This window comes from Psittacula echo (genome assembly GCF_963264785.1).
Source record: "Psittacula echo genome assembly, chromosome: 1".
NCBI classification, from domain to species: domain Eukaryota; kingdom Metazoa; phylum Chordata; class Aves; order Psittaciformes; family Psittacidae; genus Psittacula; species Psittacula echo.
The window spans coordinates 144,048,083-144,071,257 of record NC_137735.1 but is presented as its reverse complement, the minus strand read 5'-3'; the positions used below and the strand labels follow the sequence as shown (position 1 = coordinate 144,071,257).

The 23,175-nt window shown below is 38.8% G+C and overlaps 1 protein-coding gene across 1 annotated transcript in view; it reads left to right on the top strand.

Annotated features, from left to right (window-relative positions):
• The window catches only part of MAPK11 (mitogen-activated protein kinase 11), a gene marked incomplete at both ends in the record, with an annotated part of 30,911 nt that extends 13,122 nt beyond the window's left edge, over nt 1-17,789 (top strand). The window contains 11 exons of the mRNA XM_080630866.1: nt 860-989; nt 1,911-1,969; nt 3,096-3,207; nt 6,136-6,165; nt 6,299-6,346; nt 8,698-8,812; nt 8,936-9,007; nt 10,250-10,329; nt 12,679-12,757; nt 14,129-14,302; nt 17,716-17,789. Of these exons, the coding sequence (XP_080486992.1) occupies nt 860-989; nt 1,911-1,969; nt 3,096-3,207; nt 6,136-6,165; nt 6,299-6,346; nt 8,698-8,812; nt 8,936-9,007; nt 10,250-10,329; nt 12,679-12,757; nt 14,129-14,302; nt 17,716-17,789 (973 nt within the window). The remainder of the gene's footprint in view (nt 1-859; nt 990-1,910; nt 1,970-3,095; nt 3,208-6,135; nt 6,166-6,298; nt 6,347-8,697; nt 8,813-8,935; nt 9,008-10,249; nt 10,330-12,678; nt 12,758-14,128; nt 14,303-17,715) is intronic.
• Between the last annotated feature and the right edge of the window lie 5,386 nt (nt 17,790-23,175).

The window sequence follows — 23,175 nt, the reverse complement described above, 5'->3', positions numbered from 1 at the left end:
ACAATTTTAACTTAATGGATAAGAGTAACAAGTTACAGACTTTTTTTTTTTTTTTTCCTCGTAAGAGAAGGTAGCAATCTGATTATTTTTTTTTATAGTTGTACTGTGTAGTGTCATGAAGCAGTACATACAGGGATCATTTCTATTCCTGTCCTACAGAACAGGCAGCACTTATTTGTGGCTTGTTGGGCTTGTCATGTCTTTCTAATGCATAAAAAGCATTGGTGCAAATGGTGGTGGTTGCATTTAGTGTCCTCTTCAGCGGGGCATCTCCATCTGCATGAAGTAAAGAACATGCTGTGTGTCAGCAGGATGTGTGGGCTGGAGTGTGAGACGTACTCCTATTCACTTGTTACCAGCATTTCACAAGGAAATGGCTATGTCTGCATCCTCATTTGGTACAGTTTTGTGGCATTATCATCTAGCAAGCTAATGGTCACATAGGTGATTAATACTGCTAGACACAATGACAGTGTTCCTCTAATTAGTAAAGACTTTGGTTTGTTCAGAGTTTGAATCCCCGTATTTCCTACAAGCCTTGCCTTAGAGGTTGAGGCTGGAGCTGCACTAATAGAGCTAATCTCTGGTTATTTTTCCTGCCGCATGGGGAAGGGTTACCTGGGGATGAGTCCTGACCATTACCATAAGCGTTAGTAATTTGCCAGGTGGAAAACAAGGAAACTGTCTTTGAATACTCAGAGTTACTGCTGACTAGCTCTCCCGGTGGCAGTCCCTGTATGGAGCATGAAAGAGGGCAAAGTAAGGAAAAAGAGCTCCCAGGAGGTTTCTCCAGCAAACTAGCGGAGAGCTTTGAAGTAGAACATGCCATCAACACAGACTTTCTCTTTTCCTCTTCTAGCTCAGCTTATGATACCAAAACAAGACAGAAGGTGGCAGTAAAAAAGCTTTCAAGACCTTTTCAATCGCTTATTCATGCGCGGAGGACCTACAGGGAGCTTAGGTTGCTTAAGCACATGAAGCATGAGAACGTAAGTGGAGAGTGACTTCTTTCCTTTCGGATTTTCATGACAAAAGTTTGCAATATAGGCTTAATTTCAGTTAGGTACAATCTTTATTAAAAAGTATATGCAATTCTCTAGCTACCCAAGATACCATAAGCCATCTTATGTGAAGTCACTGGACTTTAGAGACTTTCAGTAAAAGGCTGCCTTTTTATATAAAAAATACCTAAATTCATCTTGAAGATGCAGCTGATGAAATCCAAAACAAGTGATCCCAGCTTCTCTAAATCAAGTAATATTCTGCTTGCTGCTGCTGGATGCTCTTGAAATATCAGTCCAGGAAAAAAATAACTCGAGCCTCCGAATTGGGATCCTCTTGAGAAATTAAGGGCAGATACTGTCATTGACATTAGCAGCAGTGTAATATTTAGATGAACAATAGTAGAACTTCAGGCCCCAAGTAATTCAGTACTACTCTAAGTTTGTGTGGCAAACAGTTGATCCTGTGGGAGTATCCGTCTGCTTAAAAGTAACTTGATGAATTAAAGCCCGAATAAAATAAAGTGGGTTGAAAAGTATCCTGCAGAAAGGATGCTAAGAAAGCTAAATAACAACAGAATGAGAAACCCCATGAAACTGTGCATAATTTTAAATATACAAGTGTATAAACTATGTGTCAGCTTTTTTGTAATGAGGTATCACTTTTCCTGCCTTTATTTCTGACTGTCTAGAGTCTTGTTGTAATTACTGATACTAATTCGTATCATTTTCTGTTGGTCATGGAGATAGCTGAGGCTATACCTGTACAGACCACCTATCGTACCAGTTGTACTAAGTTTTCAAGACGGCAGAATGTCATATTTTTGTCAGTTTCATCCCCAAAATGCCAAGCACTGTCAGTGCTTATTCCATGTCTAAAAATAAACTGTTGATTCCCTCTTCTTTCAGGTTATAGGATTGCTGGATGTTTTTACACCTGCAACATCAATAGAAAATTTTAATGAAGTGTAAGTAAAATTGTAAAGTCATTCTGGCTAGTTAGTAAGTACCACTCTGATGTTTAAAAAGAAACATGAACTGTTCTAGAGGACTTGCAGCCACAGATGGCTTTGAGTGAAGAACCTCAATAAATCTGTTTGCAACTTTTCCACAGAAGAGGAGGCAGGAGGATGGGGCTCATTTTTGTACTTTCTTGAATGATAGTTAATAAGATTATAGGTATATGATAAGTGGTTTGATGCTGCATAAATGCCAGTAAACTTAAAATTTTTTCAGTTCAATTATGAGTTAGCTGTAGATTATTTTTTTTCACAGCTAGATGGGATAGTTCAGGAATGCAGGAAAGTATCTGTTGGTTAGCTGAGGCAAGGTAAATTTAGGCTGGATTTCTGACTAACCTAGGGCTAGGTGTATTTTCGTGTTACACGTACGATTTATGCTGAGTTCCTCTTGGTTTACATCCTTTATAAGCACTTAGGTAAACAAGTTAGCAGAAAAAATAGTAACTAATATATTTTTGTCTCCATGGAAATTAGTGCCAAACACCTTTGGCTCTGGGGCAAAATTGCACAAATGGAAACTGGGTATGATAAATGCATGCTTGTATCCTAGCACTGCTTTTGGAAAAAAGTCAACATTTCTGCAAAATTTGTCAAAAAATAAAGCTTACAGGAGGGCTTGAGAGGGAAGGTAGAAAAGCCACTCTTTATTTCAACCAATTCTATGTTCATCTCCATCATCAGATATTCCAGAGCCTTGCAGGTGCTGTAGTTTTAGTGCCTCAGGCTCCCAGTTTGATGTTGGGTGAGGCTTTCTATTCATCTGAAAATATGATGCATTCTCCCCTCACTGAACTGCTGTAGCGTGTCACAGGGAAAACAGAGATACAAGTTTTTAATGTACTGTAATGGTTTTTCTTTTTCATTATATTAAATCTCATAGCTGTGATTCCATTATTGAAGGTCTTAGCTGATTTAAGTGGCATAAACTATGGAGTGTGTTGGTAGAACATGGAAAAGGAACCTTCATGGGTGTATATAGTTGCTCTAGATGTGCTGCTTTTAGGATTTAGATTCTGCCATTTGTAAATGTGGTGTGTTTCTTTTTCTTCTGCTCTGTGTTTTATTTTCACAGGTACCTTGTGACAAATTTAATGGGTGCTGACCTGAATAACATTGTGAAGTGCCAGAAGTTAACAGATGACCATATACAGTTTCTTATCTATCAGTTACTTCGAGGTCTTAAGGTAACTGGCTGTAAACAAGAGTATCAGAGTCGGCAGCCAAAATGTTGTAGTAATGACTGGTTTGTTGCAGTGACAGTACTGAAACACTTTTTTTTTTTATGTCTTAAGAGTTGCAGATAACAGCAATCATCGCAAAAATTATCAGATCTTTCTTCTAACCAAGAATAAACCCCAAGCCTGCCAATGTTTGCATGCATAATACATGTGAATACTCACCTTGAACATTAACTTCAGATCTGTCTATTTAATTATTATTGGAGGAGAATCATTTACTATATAGTGTCTCAAGTGAACGTGTTGTATACCACACAGTGTATGTTTTAGACACTTCACCTGTCACAAGAAGGTAGTGAAAAAAGATTCTGAAGAAAGTGAACTTGATAAGGAACAATATGGCAAGTAACTCACATTTGTGCTTTGAAAGACATGAGCCAGTTTGAAAAACTACAACTCTCATTTTGGTAGGGAGCATCACATGGATGAAGACATAACCAAGTTAGCTGGGTTCTTTGAGAGATTTCTGGAAGGAGAACTGTATCTTAGCAATGTACAGTGTTGCACACAATCACCTAGGATTTAAGCTGCTCATAAGTTCATTGTTTCTTCTAATCGTATCAGTTAAAATGTATACAATCACGTAACAAAGGCAATTGGCAATGAAACTTGCAAAATTTTCTTCCAAAAGAACGAAAATAGTTGTATTTTTTCTGACATTAAATATGAAAGTGTCTATAAACAGCAGAAGATGTAGAAAATGTTTTCCATTACAAGGTGATAAGCATTTTGTTGCACCAGTGTCGATTTTCAGAGGAATAAACAAAAAGAAAAGAGATGGGTCAGCTGCTTTAGTAGCTAACTTAACAGTAATTGATTATTTTAAACATGGAAAATAACTGCATGTTTGAAAGCAAACCACGGTAAATACTGGCTCTGAAATATACTTATTACATGATTTTCAGCAAGTCACCTTGTGCCTGAGACAGTAATTCTTATTCATGCATGACGGTTCTGTCAATTGAAGTGCAGATCTTAGTGAATAAAAATTGCAGAACTGAGCCCTTAATTGCTTTGTCTCATTTACTTAAGTTAATAGCTTAATTAGGAAGATGGATTCTGGAGTTAATTATCCAGCTTTGGAATTTTGAATATAGGGCTATGTTGTGTCAGACCTAAATAATAGTAAGAATTGTGCTCCAAAGTGAATGTTAATTTCTGTCTCTGTTTCCAATGGGGGAGGTTGATGGTGGCTCACCTCTTCTGGAATTGAAAGTCTCATGTCACATTAGTCAAAGAACATTTGATCATTTATAACTCCTCACTTACATCTATGCTATAGTCATTACAATGTGTATTTGCATACCTGAATAAGCTTTGGACTTGCTGGTAGATGTGTTCAGCAGCACGGAGCATGGGCTTCATGCCCTTTAGAAGCTGTCTAAGCAGATGAAGGGTTAGTGTAGAGCTGCATCGGTTGGCAGGATCCTGACTGGCTTGTGGCACTAAGACGGGCTGTTGCCATCGTCTAAACAGAGCAGGGAGACAGCTCATTCTGTTGCAAGTAATGGTTTGGTTTCCTCTTCGTTCAGCTGCTCTTGGCTGTTGTGAGGAGTGCTCAAGGGTGGTCCTGCTTTTCTGATAAACAGTGCAGAGGTCTGGAACAACAAGAACGCCCTGGTGTTTTCTTTGGGTTTTTTCAAGTAGATACCTCTGCTCCTAAATAAAGGTGAATTCAGCTCAAGAGAACAGAAAAGAAGGCTTTCAAGGTCTTGCTGACCCTGGTCAGTAAGGGCATAGATAAATTTGCTGTTAATCCTAACAAGTGAATGATAGCAGTTACAGAGTAAGCGTTTCTCAATCTTAAAGTTTTAACATTTTATGTAGAATAGCAGAGGCACTAAATAGAATTGTAGAATTATAGAATAGTTATGGTTGGAAAGGACCTAAGATCATCTAGTTCCAACCCCCCTGCCATGGGCAAGGACACCTCACACTAAACCATGTCACCCAAGGCTTTGTCCAACCTGGCCTCGAACACTGCCAGAGATGGAGCATTCACAACTTCCTTGGGCAACCATTCCAGTGCCTCACCACCCTCACAGTAAAGAATTTCTTCCTTATATCCAATCTAAACTTCCCCTGTTTAAGTTTTAACCCATTACCCCTTGTCCTGTCACTACAGTCCCTAATGCAGAGTCCCTCCCCAGCATCCTTGTAGGCCCCCCTTCAGATACTGGAAGGCTGCTATGAGGTCTCCATGCAGCCTTCTCTTCTTCAGGCTGAACAGCCCCAACTTTCTCAGCCTGTCTCCATACGGGAGGTCCTCCAGCCCTCTGATCATCCTTGTGGCCCTCTTCTGCACTTGTTCCAACAGTTCCGTATCCTTTTTATGTTGAGGACACCACAATAGCCACTGAAATACTGCTTTGGGTCTCTGCTTTTAAAGTGGATCTGAAGTAATGCTGTGGCTTAGGTGGGTATTTTGGTCACTAACCTGTTGCAGGGTGCAAGTATCACCCACGTCAGCATTCACAGTAAGTACTGAGGTGACTTAATATCAGCTAGAGGTCAACCATGCTAGTCCCCAGCCGCTGACTTCACTAAGTTGTTGCCTGATCAACATGGACATCCAGATAAGACTGGAACAAATTCCAAATTGGTGTAAACCTTTCAACAGAAGAATCACTGCAAGGGCTATCTTTTATGGTAGAATCTAGTCTTCATGGTTACGTTTCTTGAAATGTCCAGCTCTGCAATAAGACAAAACAATGAGTTTTGAAGTTCATCGTACCCTGTTTGATCTGAAAATGTAGTGACATGAGGCTTCTCTGTATATAAAATAATCTGGGTCAGAAGTGAAAAGAAAAGTGACTTACACTTTTCTTCACCTCTTACTTCAAATCTTACCTTTCTGCTCTCTTTGTTTCACAGTATATTCACTCAGCTGGAATCATCCACCGGGTGAGTTCATTCATTGCGATAAGAATGAATGGAGTGTGTCCCTGTGTGCATCAAATGTGTTACTAAGACATAGTTATAATATACTTTAAAAGATTAAAATCATACTTGACTAACTCCTTCTGCTGTGCTACAGGACCTGAAGCCCAGTAACCTAGCTGTAAATGAAGACTGTGAATTGAGGGTAGGTATCATGTTGTAATGAAGAATGTTGTAAAAGCTCTCAAGATGAGAGTTTCTGAGAAAACATTGGCTACTGGTTTTATTTCTGATTCCATTAATTTCAACTGTTTGCTAATCTTGGTCTCTTGGCATAGAAAACCCACTTCCATGAGCATGTGTTTTCTCCCAAATGTTAATTTAGTATGAACACGAGTATCTTCATCCCTAGTTCCTCGCAGATGGTACATAGGCTAATAATTTGGCCCATGAGTAAATACTGAGTATATTTGAAAGTTTGACCTGTGATATGTATCTGCATCTGCCGTGCTTAGATGAAGCCTTGTAACAGCTTTCATTTTTATATTCATAGTATATGCAAGCCAAATTAAATAACAATATGGAAACAGTTACCAATATTACCAGTTATGTTACCAGTTACAGGCAAAACCTCAACCAAAAAAACCCTGTAATCCACACTTCTCAAATGCTGTTTTAATGTACACAGGTGTATAAATACATATCTTTGTGTAGGTGCGTTATATGGCATTACATAATAAGGGTGGGACTCTGGAGAAGGAAAAGATGTCTTTAGCTTTCTAATCCTTTAAGCCTAAGAATGAGAAGTTTAGCATTTCTCCATGACAGCCAGAAACATCTTTATCCCTGTAACTGAGACTGTGATGTAATCACTTTATTCCAGCTGTGAGGGAATATTTGGGATACAAGAAAAGATTCCAAATACTACAAGATCAGCAAAAAAACACAATAGTGAATTAAGAGCAGTGTTGCAGTTTGGTCCTCACAGTAATCTGGATCTGTGGTGAGAAATTATAGTTCCTGTTTGGTTTAGTGGCATATGCAGATGCTCAGCAATTTTCATGATTATCCCTTTAATGTCTTCATGCATATATGTTCAGCATCTGTGAAATTTTATGGGTCATCTGGGTCTGATCATGCAGTCTAAAATGTGTGCTGTATTTTCATACTGTAAGCGAAGGAGACTTTTAATCTTTTTTTGGTTTTTTTCTATTATTATGGTACCTGTGCACCTCCCTGCCTAGCATTTGTTGCGCTGCTCTTTGCCTTATTTGTATTTATAGCTTTACTTCCTCTGATACCGAATTACTTTCTAATAGAAAAAACTAGTGTACAAACAAAAAGAAAACAGAAAAGCAAGAAGAAGGAAAATGTGTGTGTACACAGTTGATAGGAGGGATCAGCTATGATAGCTATTAAAGAAAAATATTACTGAAACCCTTATAAAAATAAAGGAAATAGTGTTTCAGTTTTCATGCCTTGTTTGCCTCATGCTTTTATTTTTGCTTTCTTAAGAAATAAGTAATGCTTTTAAAGTATATTAGAAGTAAAGATGTTAATGCATTATTTATTTTTCTTTAGGCTTTTTATATCTTTAAATTGGATTATAGCTGAGGAATTTTGAATGATAGTTGTAAAGTTTTCTTACTCCCAATGAAAAGGATTAGCTTATCTTATCACAGGAGGTTGCCACTGATCTTCATTCACATTTCTATTTGAAGAGATGCTAACTAGCTCAGATGACTGACTTAACAGCACTGAGGCTCAGATGGTACCCTTCCAAACAGCCTGTCTTAGTGTTATGGGTACCTTTTAGCTCCATAATTAGTGGGACACAGACTAATAAAAAAGCAGAAAGCAAAGAAATGAGCAGGAAAAATTTAATTAAAATAACTTCCCATCAATATAAACTTAGCAAAGGAGAGCATATGGAGAGAAACATTTTGCTACCAACCCTGTGAGTAATATGTGTACCTAAACAGAGCTCCTTTGTTTTTTCGGTGGGGGAGTTCTGCCGAAAACAGATGGTGTGTGATTTAAATCTACCTTGTTACACAGGATGCATGTTTCTTTCCTAGCAGCACTGGAATGATGCATTATTTGGGTAAATGCTTAGACATGAGAGGGAAACAACACAAATTCTGCAAATTTGTGATAGGCTCATGTGGTCTTTAAATGTTTAAAAGGCCAGCGGCACTTGCCATTTTACACAGACATTCCCATTGTTAGTGCTTCATTTTTTATAGCAGCAGTGCTGATTTTTAGCAAATAAATGTCAGTGGAAAATTGAATTTGAGGCAGAATGTGAAGTTTGCCTTAGAGGACAAAGGGCTAGGCTCATCGCAGTGGAAGCAACTTTATGCAGACCCGTAGGCTGCAAGGGTGCAGCAGGGAGAGCAGATGAGCTCTCTGCAGAGTGCTGCTGGTTTACTTCACCAATAACGAGGGACCATGGATAAAGTCAGAAATGGGTAACAGGGAAAGTCAGTACCTGTAACAAAAGTGAAAAAGGATTTTTAAAATCATTGTTCATTTTACTTTATTTTTATTCTATAGATTTTAGACTTTGGTTTAGCTCGACAAACTGATGATGAAATGACTGGATACGTTGCAACAAGATGGTACAGAGCTCCAGAAATCATGTTAAATTGGATGCACTACAATCAGACAGGTAAACTGTGAATACATACCTTTTGCTCCAGCTGGATATAGTGATAGTTTTAAACCGAGAGGCAACTCTGTTTAAGAGTCTCTTCAATTCATCATACACATTTCTGTCTCCGTTTTTCGGCAGTTGATATCTGGTCGGTTGGATGCATCATGGCAGAGCTATTGAAAGGGAAGGCCCTATTTCCAGGAAACGATTGTATCCTTAACAATAAAACTTCAAATGCAGCTGTAACAATACTCTCTAATTCTTTGGTTTTTTTTTTTTTAATGACTTCAGTGTTTCTGGGGAAATGTTTTTGAGCTAACAAACTGAATCAGTAAACTGATTTTGCTAATCTTTCAGTTTAAAGTATATGACAGCTGAATATGAGACCCACTGGTAGGAAAAAAACCCCACAGTAACAGATGTTCTAAACAACAGTGAGTTACATTTATTCTTTGTTGTGTATCTGTATTTAAATAACAACCTACTTACAAGAGAGCAGATTTCTTCCATGTGTGTGTCTTACTGAAATAACATAACCTTAAAACTGCAGCTGAGTAAAGGCAGTATTTTTTGATCAGCTAATGTAGTTTCTCAGGACTCTGAAAACCTGCAAAAAGCAAATACTTCTGTTAAAACTAAGCCATTGCCAGGCGCAAAACAACATGACATCAGAATTGCCTGGAAAAGTTAAGATTGCTGAGAGACCAGGTATCCCTGCTTGCCTTTCTACTTGCTCAGCATCGTTAGGCTGTATTGTAACCACAGGCATTGTCCAGATGTTCCTCATCTGGATGACTGTGCTTCAGACTGATTACACAATGTGTGGTATTTGGGAAAAATCCATGCATTTAGTTTTCAAGAAATAAGATTTTTTTTTTTTTTTTTTTGCTGTTTAAAAACATTGTCTGCAATTATATGATTACATCCATTTCAATAAAGCTGTAATATAACCTTGAGTCTCTGGGGCGTGCAATACATTTTACAGGTCATTTAGGGCAATGAAAAATGCTTATTTTCAAAGTTCTAATCTTGACACTGATACAAAACAGATTTTTAAAGCTACCTGATGAGAGCTTGCCACTTGCCAGCCCTCAGATTAGTAATCTAGCCCTATGTGCTGTATTGTGTGAGACCGTTCTTCAGAACAGGTATCTGAAACATACATGTGCTATTAAAATTAAGCTTAAGAATATGCTAAATTGGGAACTAGAACAGGAAGGCAATATCTTGCATGTACCATTCTCATGTACAGGCACACATGAAGGATTCATATAACGCAGTAAAGAATTTGATACTCCAGGACTAGGCTTAAGTAGGTATGAATTGGTATCCTTGCATGGACTACGATGGAATTGTCTCACTGAATGGTTTTAAACAAGTATCTGCATGAAAGCTCATTAATTGTTTAAACCCAGAGGGACCATGTGCTGTTTATTTCCCTGAATACTGCAGATATTGATCAGCTAAAGAGAATAATGGAAATTGTGGGCACACCCAGTTCTGAACTTCTGAAGAAGATCTCATCAGAACATGTGAGTTCAGTTATCTGGCTTTCTAGCATTCTTTTCTCTAATTGGCATCATGTATCACTGATGGTGTTACACAGATCTTCTGATCTGGAAATGAGCAAACACTAAGTGTTTATTGCTGCTAGAATGCCACGATTAAAAAAATCCCATTCTTTTTAGAGGTATCCAAATGCCTCAACTCTCAGCTGGATTACTTTAGATACTTGTTCTCATGTGCTCAGTGTTTGAAAGGTGTTTTGCAATTGGTCCTGGTGAACTTTTAGTTTGCTCCTGTACTTGTAATAAGAAAAAATCACATTTATTTTCAGCTCAGAGCATTATATTGTTATTAAATCTGATGTCTCTGTAACTTTATGCTTTCCATTGCTGTAAGGGATCTAAATGGAGGTATTGGAATCAAATAACATGTGTTTATGTTCTTTATGAGTGCACTTATTTGGAACCCTAATTTGATTTGTATTTATTCATTTCTCTGAATCTCATGTGAGGTCCACTTTCATGATAACATCTATGGTTAATGGTGTGATTTTTAACTCTCCAGATGACTTCTTTAAAATAGTAATCTGGTAAATTAACATTTTCCACTTCGTTTCTCTGCTGAAGCTACACTTACAGAATTCACTTTAAGCAATAACTGTGGGTATCCAGCTGAGGAATGAGATGTGGTATTGATTGATAAAGGCAGGTGACGGGCACAGTGTAAAAATTCAGATAAACAGCAGTACACGGATACTTTCTCACCTGAAGCTGTTTTCTTAAACCTTTCTGCATACAGCTCAGACTAATACAAATGGCTGTTTTTCAGCTTGTGTGTATATTGGTGGGTTTCCTTTGAATTTGCTAATGAATGCACTAATGGATTAAATAATCAGGACCAGCAGCAGAACCAGAGCAACACTATGTCTGGAAAGTCCAAGTGTAACAAAACCTCACCAGCGCAGGTCAACACACAACCCCAGAGTCTGTGGGTAGGCAGCACCTGGGAATGGCTGGGGCAGGAGAAGATCCTATGTTTTTTCCAGTAACATGTTCAGAGTGGTGCATACAACTGTGTGATTTACCCACCACTAGTCAGTTTCTGAGTTTTTCGATTGAGATAAAGCAGCTTAAATATTTACTGAAGATAGTATCTGCTTTTGGTCAGCTACAGGAATCCCAAAGCTGTTTTACTGGGGCTAATTTGTACCTTTAGAGCATGGGGAGAACACAGAAACCAAGTTAATGAATGGGAGTGCTGCTAGGTCACCCCTGGGCTGCTGCTGCCTGCTTAGAGAAGCAGTGTCAAAGGAGATATATACCTTGCTTGGAGGTACTTGCCTCTTGCAAGGGAGTGTATTCTGTTCCTTTGTTCTAGTTCTTTACCACCAATTTAAGTCTTATTGTTTAGATATTTCTTAATGCAGCTTTCCATCCCAGACAATTTTTTCCGTTCTTGTAACAGCAAGGTCAGAGGTTTTCTGTAATACCAAGCCTATTTTCAGTTATAGTAGAGGATTAAAGAATTGAAAACTAAAAGATCAATCTCATAGGATGTTTCAGCACAAGTTACTGAGCTGTTTTGTCAGTTTTTCATGTTAATGTGGGTTTAAATGGTGATTGCATTTCACTGGTTTTTTTTTTTTTAAGATTAAGTTTTGTTCAAAGACTAGCTGGGATTTTTACAGATTTGGGGGCAGCCATTTGCCTCTTTAACTGTTCCATTTCAGAATTCCCTGTTCTATCTGATCCCAGCATTCAACCTTTCCTCTTGCTGACCTATCTACCTCAGCCCAGAAATTCATGGCTTGTGTAATGTCAGGCTCCACACTGACATTTGTGGGTCTCATATGTGGGTAGGCTTTTCCTAGCTGAGTTTGGATGAGCCTTTCACAACCACAGTGACAAAGCACACTATAAATTGTGTTAAACATCTGAAGATCCGTGTCCTGGGAGTGTCAGGATTTGTTCTTTGGTTACTGAAGCTACTGTTTGACAGAGGAGAGAGAAAAGAGAAAGGTGCAGATTGGATATCACTTTGCTGAAGTAACTGAAAGATGAGTTAGGTTGCAGTTTCTGGATGAACCTTACAGGGAACCTTATGTGTTCCGTGGGGTTATATTGCAGTGAGCCAGTAAGGGCAGGTAAATAGATAAGTGCTAACACAAATACACACACAGTGTGAAAGATACCTGTTTAAAACTCTCTTGGATTGGACTGTTTAAAACAAAGTCATAATTTACAGTTTTATGTAAACAAGGATTCCCATATAAGAAACATCCTAAAAATTACATCTGGTATTTTAGAGTTGATATGGTTACTGCTGAGCAAAATCTAACATCTGTGCATGTGGTTTGTATATCAATCTGTTCCTAGGCAAGAAAATACATTGAATCTCTTCCACATATGCCTCAACAGGATTTAAAAGCAGTATTTCGTGGTGCCAATCCATTAGGTAAGAAAAACTGATATAGACTAAAACTTTCACTAACATAAGAACTCAAGCCTTCCTTTGCTATATGATCCCATATAGTAATCATCAGGCCAGTGAGAAGAGCATTGCTTAACCTTTCGTCCCGAGACTGTTTTCCCTTCATGAAGCCTGTGTGTTTTGTTTCTGGTGGAGATTACAGGAGCCTCCTAAACAAAACCAGTCTGTGGATGAAAAGCAAAAGCCAGTTATATATAGCAGTAATAAATAAAAATACTATGGAGTCTAGACTGGAGACATCACTTCTGGCTCAGGAAGGCCATGAGCTGAATTGCTGACGAACAGAAGAATATACCGGGAAGTAAAGCTGTTTGAATGACCCTTTTGGGTATTATTTCCTAGGAATATATTACCCATTGTTGGACACAGGATACGAGGCTAGGCAGGCTTTTGGTCTGATCCTGCACAATTGTTTTTACACCTAACCAATTGGTTCTGCCTGTGCAAAATTGATGTTTCTGTGAACTGTTTCTTGTGACATGGCAAAGGAGATGCTTGAGCCACCAGAGTCATCTTACTGCAGTGCCTGGTCAGTTCCATCAAGTGCATGTTAAAACATTGTGTATAGGGAAGTATTATGAGTTAAAATGTTTTTAATTCATTCTGAGTATAAAAAGTCAATTGTATTTTTACAAATGCTGTGAACGTTTTCTTATAAAAAAAGGGATTTATTTGCATGAGGTACATGACAGCATGCTGCATATTAAGGCAAATTCATGACAGTGCTTTTTATGAAAGCAATAAAAATCATTTTTATATAATATTTAAGTACTAACTGTGAACTTTCCATATAAACCAAATTTTGGCCTTACAGATTTCTCTCATTTCTATTAGTCTGCAACTGTCAACTTCAAACATATTTTCTTCATGATGGATCCTGTAAAGTTGCTTTGAGGTTTTCATCTGATTTCATTGGTGCAGCTTATTAAAAGTGCAATCTCAGAATCACAGTTTTAAGTTACTTAAGTTTGCACTGACGAGGATCAAGTTAAGCACATGATGCACACAACACAGGATATCTAACTTTAAGCACACAGAGATCTTTTCAGAATGAAGGCCTTGGATGTTTGAAGAACTGAATCATATCAAACAGATTATAATGAAAATTTGTGCATACCACAAGTAAACCAGAAGCTTCCTTCACCTCTGAAAATTGTACTCATGGTATAACATCTTCAAAACTTATTTGTTACCTTGCCTAAATTTTATGGGTTTGCTGGTAATGTTAACTGTGTTTCAGGTGAGTGAGAATAGATTGTGTGTGCACAGTTGCCTTCTCTTTTATTTCCAGATGGTCTCTTCTGGCTTTGAACCATGCTTCTCTTTTTCCCTTAGCTGTAGATCTTCTTGAGAAGATGCTTATATTAGACAGCGATAAGAGAATTACTGCCTCAGAAGCACTTGCCCATCCATACTTTGTACAGTATCATGATCCAGATGATGAACCTGAGGCTGAGCTGTATGATGAGTCAATAGAGAATAAGGAGCGAAACATAGATGAATGGAAAGGTAACAGGATTACACATTAGTTAATGCATGTAGTAGAACAAAACCTTACTTAAATAACAGTTTTGCTCTGTTTCTAACCAAAACAATTTGAATTCTTAAGCCTCAGGGTAAAGAAAGATAAATCCATATGTGCTTGTGGGAGTGGAGAGGTGGAAAGGGTTGTGTTTCTGGATTTTGTTCCCTCTCTTTCTCCCACCCCTTCTATCATCTCCTCACTGGGGTCCCCATAGCAGATTTAAGCTTAACTAAAAGCTGATGTTAGTCACCAGGTCACCACATATGCTGTGGTGAGTGCTGGAAGGGTTAAAATCTGATTTAGTTGGAAACTATTTACTCAAGAAAATGCTACAATGGCACCTTCTATCATCTCCTCACTGGGGTCCCCATAGCAGGTTTAAGCTTAACTAAAAGCTGATGTTAGTTAGCAGGTCACCACATATGCTGTCTTGCTTTTAGCTTCTTGATCAGATCTTCAGCTGAAGTAAGTGCCCTAGGGCAAGTGGCACTATTTGAGATTCTGGTCTAGCTTTGTTGAGAACCAGAAATTATTATTTTTTCACATAGATGTGTATTTTGTTGATAATTCTTTAGATAGCCAGGTAGTTGGGATTAATAGATAAACCATGCTATTGATCCTGTTTGAGATGAGAGTTGATTTTACTTGGCAATGTCACCCCAAAACCCATCCTTGAGAAATACAGCAACAACCTTCTTTTATTAGTTAATTCCGTGCTTGCATCATGATCGTATTGCACTACAGTATCACGGAAGTAAAGTGGCTAAACATTAAATTTGCAAGTGCACTGAAAAGTACAGTTCAATTTCATCATTGTCTAATGAGGACTTATTATGCTGAAAATTCCTTACTGGACAGTCTAAATTGAGAGTAATGTTCTAGAAAACTAATAGTTCGTGTTTATCAATGAAGTCCTTTCATTGGCTTAAGATGAAATATGTGTTCTATATAATAAATGTTCTTCTGTTTCTATTTGTGTATTCTGTAGCTTTTACTCCAGAAAGGTTTGATAAGAATGTGTTAGTATAGTGGGTAGGTTTCTCATGAAAAATGCTGACCTCCCATGTCTTACACTCTTCCATTTGTACCATGTTTTATCCTGGGCACTGCAGGGCAAACAAGCAGGCTGACTAAAGCAAATACATCTTAAAGAAAGATAAAAGCTAGGTCATGGGTCTCTCTACAATAAAGCAGCCTCCTAGAGCCCTGAAAAGGGTTTCCTAGAAGCTTACTGTGTCTGTACAAACAAGAAGGATTGGCTGGTATCACTTATTCCTTACACATGCTCTCTGCAAAACCTGGCAGCATACAGCACCGCCCATACATCTTGTTTATTGAGAAGCCTGTTCAGTTTGCTGCTGTACTTACAAATGGGTGATTTATTCTCTGCTACTCTTTCAGTTGACCGAGTCTTTAACAGGAAAGTTTAACAATTTCCGAGTCCTGCAGCTGATTTCTGTTTGTGACGAAACTCCGCTGAAATTATTTCAGGAGCAATTTTAGCTTAACACTTCATGAACCAAACTGAGGATGCGGAGTTCCTAGGAATTCCCTAGGAAGGACAGTATCATATTTTTCTACATCACTGTCCTTGCTGGAACTACAGGTCAAATTCCTCCTCTATACAGGGGGGAAAAAGGCCTGAGGCAAAAATCTCAATACTGGCACAGGATGTGCAGCTCTTCCTCCTGGCCATATTTTATCTTCAAGCCACGTTTTATTTTCAAGCACAGCATGTGCCACTTTTAAGTAAGATGATGTGAAAGGTGACCATCTGCATAAATGTTTGTGTTGTTGATGAAATAATGACCCAGTTTCTCAAGATGTCCATTTTTCCTCTTTTTTGTTCAAATTAAAAGTCAGTGACACTTGATCGCAAGAAGGACTGAGCACCAAAGCGAAATGAGATTTCAGACACTTTGTCTTACACGTGATGCAGTGAAGAGTTTCTCTGGCCACGGCACGCTGCTGAGGCTTGCAGCCCAAGCTTATAGATTTCTTTGTGCCATGTTTAAACAGTTAGAAAATATTTCACATTTTAGAGGCCGGGAGTAAGATATTCAGAGTTGAATGCTATGCACAGTCTCTTTAGCTGTTGCTCCAGTTGCACGTATCGCAGTGTAACATCTGTACTCTCTGCTGTGTAGGTGGCACAAGAACTGGGTAAGGAGCTTCGTAAATATACAATGCACAGCCAGCAGGAGTAATTTCTAATACAGTTCCAGGGGTCCGATTTGTGAAGTCACTGGCTTCCTCTGAGCTCAGTCAGGACCACTCTAGCTCCTGCTGGCTGTTTGTGACCAGATGCTACTTAATAGTCACAAGTCAATCACTGAAAGAGTCACCTCATGAATCCTTCCACCTCAGGGGCTCTGCACACAGGATTTCTTTCAGAGAAATCTTCTGCTGCAGCTAGCACGCTGGTCACCATGCACAGGGCTACAGCGTAACACAACCGGACCATAAGCAACATTTCAGCCCTAAGATTTTTACATACTTTTTAGAGTGCTAGGTCCATTTGCAGGTATAGCAGCTGTCTTAGATCTGTTTAATAAACAAGTTAATAGGCATGAGTTTGATATTTAAACATCACTGTTTGGAAAACAGAACCTGGAGTAATGCATTGTTAGCCATATATTTATGCATGAACAGGATTTGGTCCTTAAAATACAGTATCTAAGTAGAGAAATTACACAGGAGGTAGCTGCTGGCGACACACTCCATTACTGTGCAAGGCGCAAAACAGTACGTGACTGCCAGCATGAAAAGATGAAGGGCTGTTCCTAAAGCAGGATAAAATGGCAGAGAATCCATGTGTTCTAGCTAAGCTCTTGATGAAAATAGAATTGTTACATGCTTCTGTGACAAAATACTTTTTCTTTCAGAGGACCTCAAAATGAAGTTAGTCACAATAAAACATAAAAAACCCGCAAAACATAGATCCCAAGGCATTAGCACAGAATTGCCAATGATTTATGTTGAAGGCAATTGACTGGAGATGGTAAAGAACATTCTCTGCAGTTTAAAGTGTACATTTTACAACCTGTTCGGGTGCTTTTAAAGCTTCCATTTCCCGTTGCATTTTGTCATTTATTACGTCATTTTGGCAGGTCATCTGACAGCACAATTGATGTTTCCATTTCAGGGCCTGTGTTTTAGTAATTAGCTGAAGGGGAAAGACATGGTGTACAATAACAGTATTTGTGAGTCTAATTTGTAACTGAGGTTAACAGAAGGATTCATGGTGAATTCAGTCTGGTTTTGGATCCCACCTCTAAAAAGGCTGGAAATACAAACTACAAGTCACTTGTATCCATAGAACTGTTTTGTCTGGAATATTTTCCTTCTGGGGAGGATATCACCTAATTCTTCTCTCTCCTTCGCACCCTCTCTACAGAACTTACCTATGAAGAAGTGATTAGCTTTAAACCCCCTGACTTAAAAATGGATAGCCTGGAGATAGAACAGTGAATACAGGCAGCTCTGTCTTGCCTTGCTGCACTATGAAGACTGTTAAAATATAACCATACAATTTCACCTGTGGTCAGACATAGATTCTGCTATCCAAAGATGTTGGAGAAGACGTGGAAAAGCAGATGCATTACATACAGAAACCAGATGTTGTCTGGCTTGGGTGGGGGTTTTCTGCCTTGTAATAAGAATGTATTCCCAACTCACAAAGGGTGACAAAGAACTACTTCATTCTGACAAAATTATGCACTGAGTTCTGTCGAGCTGTGTTCTGCATGTTCCATTTTATCAATTGTATTGCCAAAATAAAGGTGGCTTTTTAAATTAATTTTAAAATCGTACATTTAAAGCATGAATGTATCAAACATAAGCATAGGCGTTCATACAAGCAGTCCTTTGTTCTTCTGGCATTTTATCTGTTTTCCTATTATTTATAGTTAGTGCCTTTATGAAAGGAGGGCGTGGTAGCGAGATAGACACAGTATGCATATGTAGCTATATCTGTGGTTGTCTTACAAATTTACTGGATGTCTCTCAAGCAATCTTAACACCAGTTGAAAGTCAGTAAAAATAAATCTTTGTCTTCTGTTGCCATTCAAGTGTCTGTGCTCATTCTTTTTCCAATGTGTATTTTTCAATCCGCACAAGACGTTTTTGTGAGACGATTTTATTTCCCGATGGTATTCCAGCCGTGCCATCGGTGGAGTGCAGGTGGATTTGCCCAGCTCTACACGAAGGTGCCCTGAAGGCAATGCGGCAGATCTCTGTGGTCTTCTGCAAGCTTCAGCAAAGGCTATCACAGGTGGAAGTGCAAGAGTACTCAGTTCAGTTCACAGCTTTGAATTCAGTATTCCTCATTGTCTTACTTTCCTTCACCTAATCCTTGGGAAAAATAATGTAATAATTGCCATTGGCAGACATGACAACAAAAGAGAATTCAAGATTTCTGTCATGAAAAACAAAATATCCATCTCATCAGCTTCTTTTTCTGCAAAATTTTAAGGGCTTTCCAGCTCTGAAAAGTTGGGAAATTACAAAATAAATTGTAGAATAAACCAGATTCCGAGATTCTGTAAAGCATTGCATTTATCTGATTTCCCCATTGAAGGCATAATACTGAAAACAGGAATATCCTTTGGCATGAGGCCACTTGTGGTGTACTGGCTGTGTCCTTCTACGTACTTGTGTTTCACAGTTGTTCAATGTTGTTCATTTTTGTCTTGTTCTTGCTCTGGCAGTCTCATTTTGGAGGTGGCTTTTTATATTTAGGTTTTCTGTAACTTCTGGCATTAAGATTCAGTTGTACAGCTGTTACATGAATTCTGCTGCATTTATTTACCTTCCTCTGTATCTTTTCTATGTAAAAGGGAAACTTTTTCTTAATAAACAGATTAAAAAAAATTCACGTCCAAGAACTTTGATTTTTCAGAGGTACTTGATACAGGATTGATTGTCTTCTTTGAGAAACAGAAATAAGCATTGCCTTTCTGCAAAGCTGGGTGAGGCCTGTAATGACCGTGCAACAACTGAATTTCATGCTGACTGAAACAGGTGAAAAGGTTGTAAATCTTTAACTTATTTCCGTGGCTGCATAATGAAATTAATCACTTAATCATGTCTTAAATATGTATTTTTCATTTGTTTGTTTACCAGTTAGCAGAACAGTCTTTTATTTTCTCTGAATTCTGATGGTGAGCTTGCCAGCCTGCTCTGTAGCTCTATTCCAGCTGGAAAGGCAGGCATGAAATAAAGAGATTTCACAAGAGCCTCCTGCATCCAACGATAATTAATTTAGTGTGGGATTTGTCCCATCATTTGTTTAATCTGGTTTCCTGGCTATGAGGGTGGCCGTCACCACATGTTTCAAAGGATGTGTAAAACTCTGTGGTAGGCGAAGACCAGACGGTCTGCTCTTGCCATGGCTCTGCTACTTGAGGTGGAAAGAAAGTTCTATATGAACTCCAAAATGTGTTCTTCTGGCAACTCTGAATCTTGCTCTGAACGTTTCCTTTTGCATTCAAAGATGTAGCTTTTCTAAATAAAGGAGATAAATTATGTAGGAAGAATACGGTCATAGCCATGTTCAAGCTAATCAAAGGTGACAGTAATGGCTAACAAAAACTCAGCTATTTTTAATTAAGTGCCCTCAAACCCCATAAATAATCTAATCTTAATGTCAAGAAAAGCAGTAGGGAGAGAGACATCTTTTTCCTGGATTTGCAAAATGAAGGCGATTTCTTAGACCTCAAAAGCCACTAATTAAAGTATTTTTCTAGAGCAGGTAAGCAGCTCCCGCGTGGTCCTCCAATGCGGGACTGCAGTGTGGTAATGCTATCAGTTTGCAGCAGCAGGCCAGGGTAATTGGAAAGCCAGTACCCCACTGGGACAGAAAGGTGGAAGGCTTAGCACTAACAATGCTTATCATTGGAACACAGATGGAGAACAGGGGTAAGCAGCTGGGAGCGAGGGCTTTGTCAGGCTCGGTGAACCTGTAGGGCAGATTGCTTAAAAGTAAATTTTACAGAGTAAAAATATAAAAATGAGGATTTTTATTGTAAAAAATAATATTTTCTAAAAATGTCTGTAATGATGGCATTGTTTAGGTGGCCAGAATTTTACTTGCAAAACTCGTAGTGGAGCCTGCTTAAATTATAGGGTTTTAATCTCCTGACACCACTCTCACGCTCATTATTACCATTGTGCTTTTGTAGGTACTCCACACAGTGCATGTATGTTTGAGGAGAGCAGGTTATAGTCCTGCTCTCCTCAAGCATAGGTTTTAGCACATGCTAAATTAGGGTGCTTATCATCCCTGAACACCTGTGAAGCACAGAAGGGATGCTCACAGGAGCAGAGCTGGGCAGTGCTAGAGGAGGAGATGACTCTGGGGAAGTACACAGCTCTACAAGGGCTTGCTCTGGTTAATTACTTTCATTGTTAGCAATTTACTTCTAATCTGAATTTACTTAATTTCAGCTTTCTGTCCCAAGAGTTTGTTATCCCTCCACCTACTGAATAGAAATCACTTCTGGTATTTGTTATCTCTCTCTATGATCAGTGTTATGTGCAACCCCAAGTACAGTAATTTTATCATCACTGGAAGCAGAAGGTCTCACAAAAGGGAAGTCTTTTGCATACATCTCAATCTTTTGACAAGCATAAGTATACACTGTGCTTGTTTTAAAATCTGCATCTTGCTTTTTTAAGCTCTCTACCTCATCAGCACTGAAGCCCAGCAGAAGGAAGTTGAAATGCCACAACCAAAGCCGAAAGAAAGACAAAAGTAAAGAAATCTCTAATTTATAATGTACTCATGGAACAAAAACCCAAGGATGGTTCAGAATGAAAGCACAGCATTAGAGGGTATTATGTGCCATACACAGAATTCCCTCCTCCCGGAACACACAAAGTGGCTACCCAAATATAAAACAGCAGGGATGCTAATAATTTGGAGAATTTGTACGGGGGAAATAATAGGAAATTAGGTAACCTACACTGATACATGAAAAACTCTATCCTGCTCCAGTAGGTCAAGAGCCATTAATTAGCATTGTTGCAGAATTCTCATTAGTACTCTTGGCATGTTTTTGATGTGGTGCAAAGATGAAAGCAAGAGGGAAGGAGGGTCAGTGCACTGCAGGATCTGAAATAGAGAGCTCACCCTGGGGACAGGGGGGAACAACCCTTTCAAGGGCAAAACACTGGCAGCAAAAACACCTCTGACAGAGGTGGTGAGCAGTTAATACAAAAGCCACTTCCTTCCTTTCTTCCTGTCACATGTTCTCCTGGATCATAAAAAAAAAAAAGAAAGCAGACCTCCACCTTCCTGACCCTGGGGACCTGGTCAAAGATGAATCTGTTCAAAAAGCACCCCATTCAGTTGCAGGCACAAATTACTTAAGTATCCTTTGCTACATTTACATTTACAATGTACATTGCTTTTTTGGCCCAAGAATCCCTGACAGATGAGCAGTGGTAAAGATTTAAGTCTCACATTGTAAATTGGGTAAGTGATGTCCTTTAGTAGCAGAAGAAATTAATTGAGCCTTGGCAAGATCCTTAGCTACTGGCTATTAACTCCTTAGGAAGGAATTAATAGCAACACCTCTGTTTTAAAAGCAGCCGCCTGTTTCTTTTAAAGTGTGAATTGTGCTGCTAGTGTTTATGGATGGAGCACGACTCTCTACAGCTGGTCCTCAGAAAATCAACACATTTGCACAAGTGAGAGCACCAAGTGTCTTTAATTTATGAGACTAGGCAAAAAGGAGAAAGAGCTTTTAAGGGACTAGTATCAAGAGACCCAGAAAGCTGTGCTGGTGTAGCTGCCACTGACCTGCTGCTGCAAGATGAAGTATTGAACTGATACACCTAAAAGGGTCTAAGTTTTCGCTAAAAGGAGGGAATATATTGCGAGTTCCCCATGCAAACACTGATCTTCCAACCAATCTGACACTTAATCCATTACACAGGAAATGTCTACATAATGAGCGAAAGTGTTCAATTAGGCTTCAATCTTGCATGCATAGAAATGCTTCATTTCGCACTCACATAGTCCCCCAGCTTCAATTATAGTCACAAATTAAGACATGCACCATAGCACAGAGATTTTAGCCAGTCCTTTTAGGTTCCAATTTGATCACAAGCAACACTGATCACTGTTGAAATACCAAATCCCAGTGGTAGCCCTGAGACAAATACACATCAAATCTGCTGTAACTGGCAGCCTCCACTGAGCCATACTCTGATCCTTATAGAGTAATATCATGTAGATTAGCACTAAAATAATATATTCCTATTTCATACTCATTTTATAATAGAGCCCAAAGGCTCAAATCAGGAATAAAGCCTAGTTACTTTATATTCTGTGTAAAATGACACACCATACTCCTGTCCTGTCCAGCTCTCTTGAGATGGAAATGCAACAAATGAAGGCAATGTTAAGGAGGATGGAAACGATGGGATTAGAGTACCACCAAGTTTTTGGTGATTTAAATGGGTGATATGCATAACTACATAGTGACAAATAAGGAAAACTATCAATCAGTGATATTCACTAACGCTCCTTTTGTATGATTTTTGCACTGAAGCTGGGAAACTCTTCAACACAAGTCTATTTCTATCTGTGCACAGTAGCATCTCAGACTGCAATAATCTGTGATAGTTTAAAAACTAAGCTCCTGCAGTATATTGTAGGAACTAGTATGAAGAGGACCTTCGGGCAGGCTCTGAGAAGAAAAGAGTTAGGAGAGTGTTAAAAGCTGCTGGTTTATACACAGCCTTGCTTCCTCCACCAACTCCAGCAAGCAGGAATAATGGGGTACTGAATAGTTACTTGGTAAGATCACACTCGACCTCTTGAACAAATGAAGTGGACAGTTTACAGAAT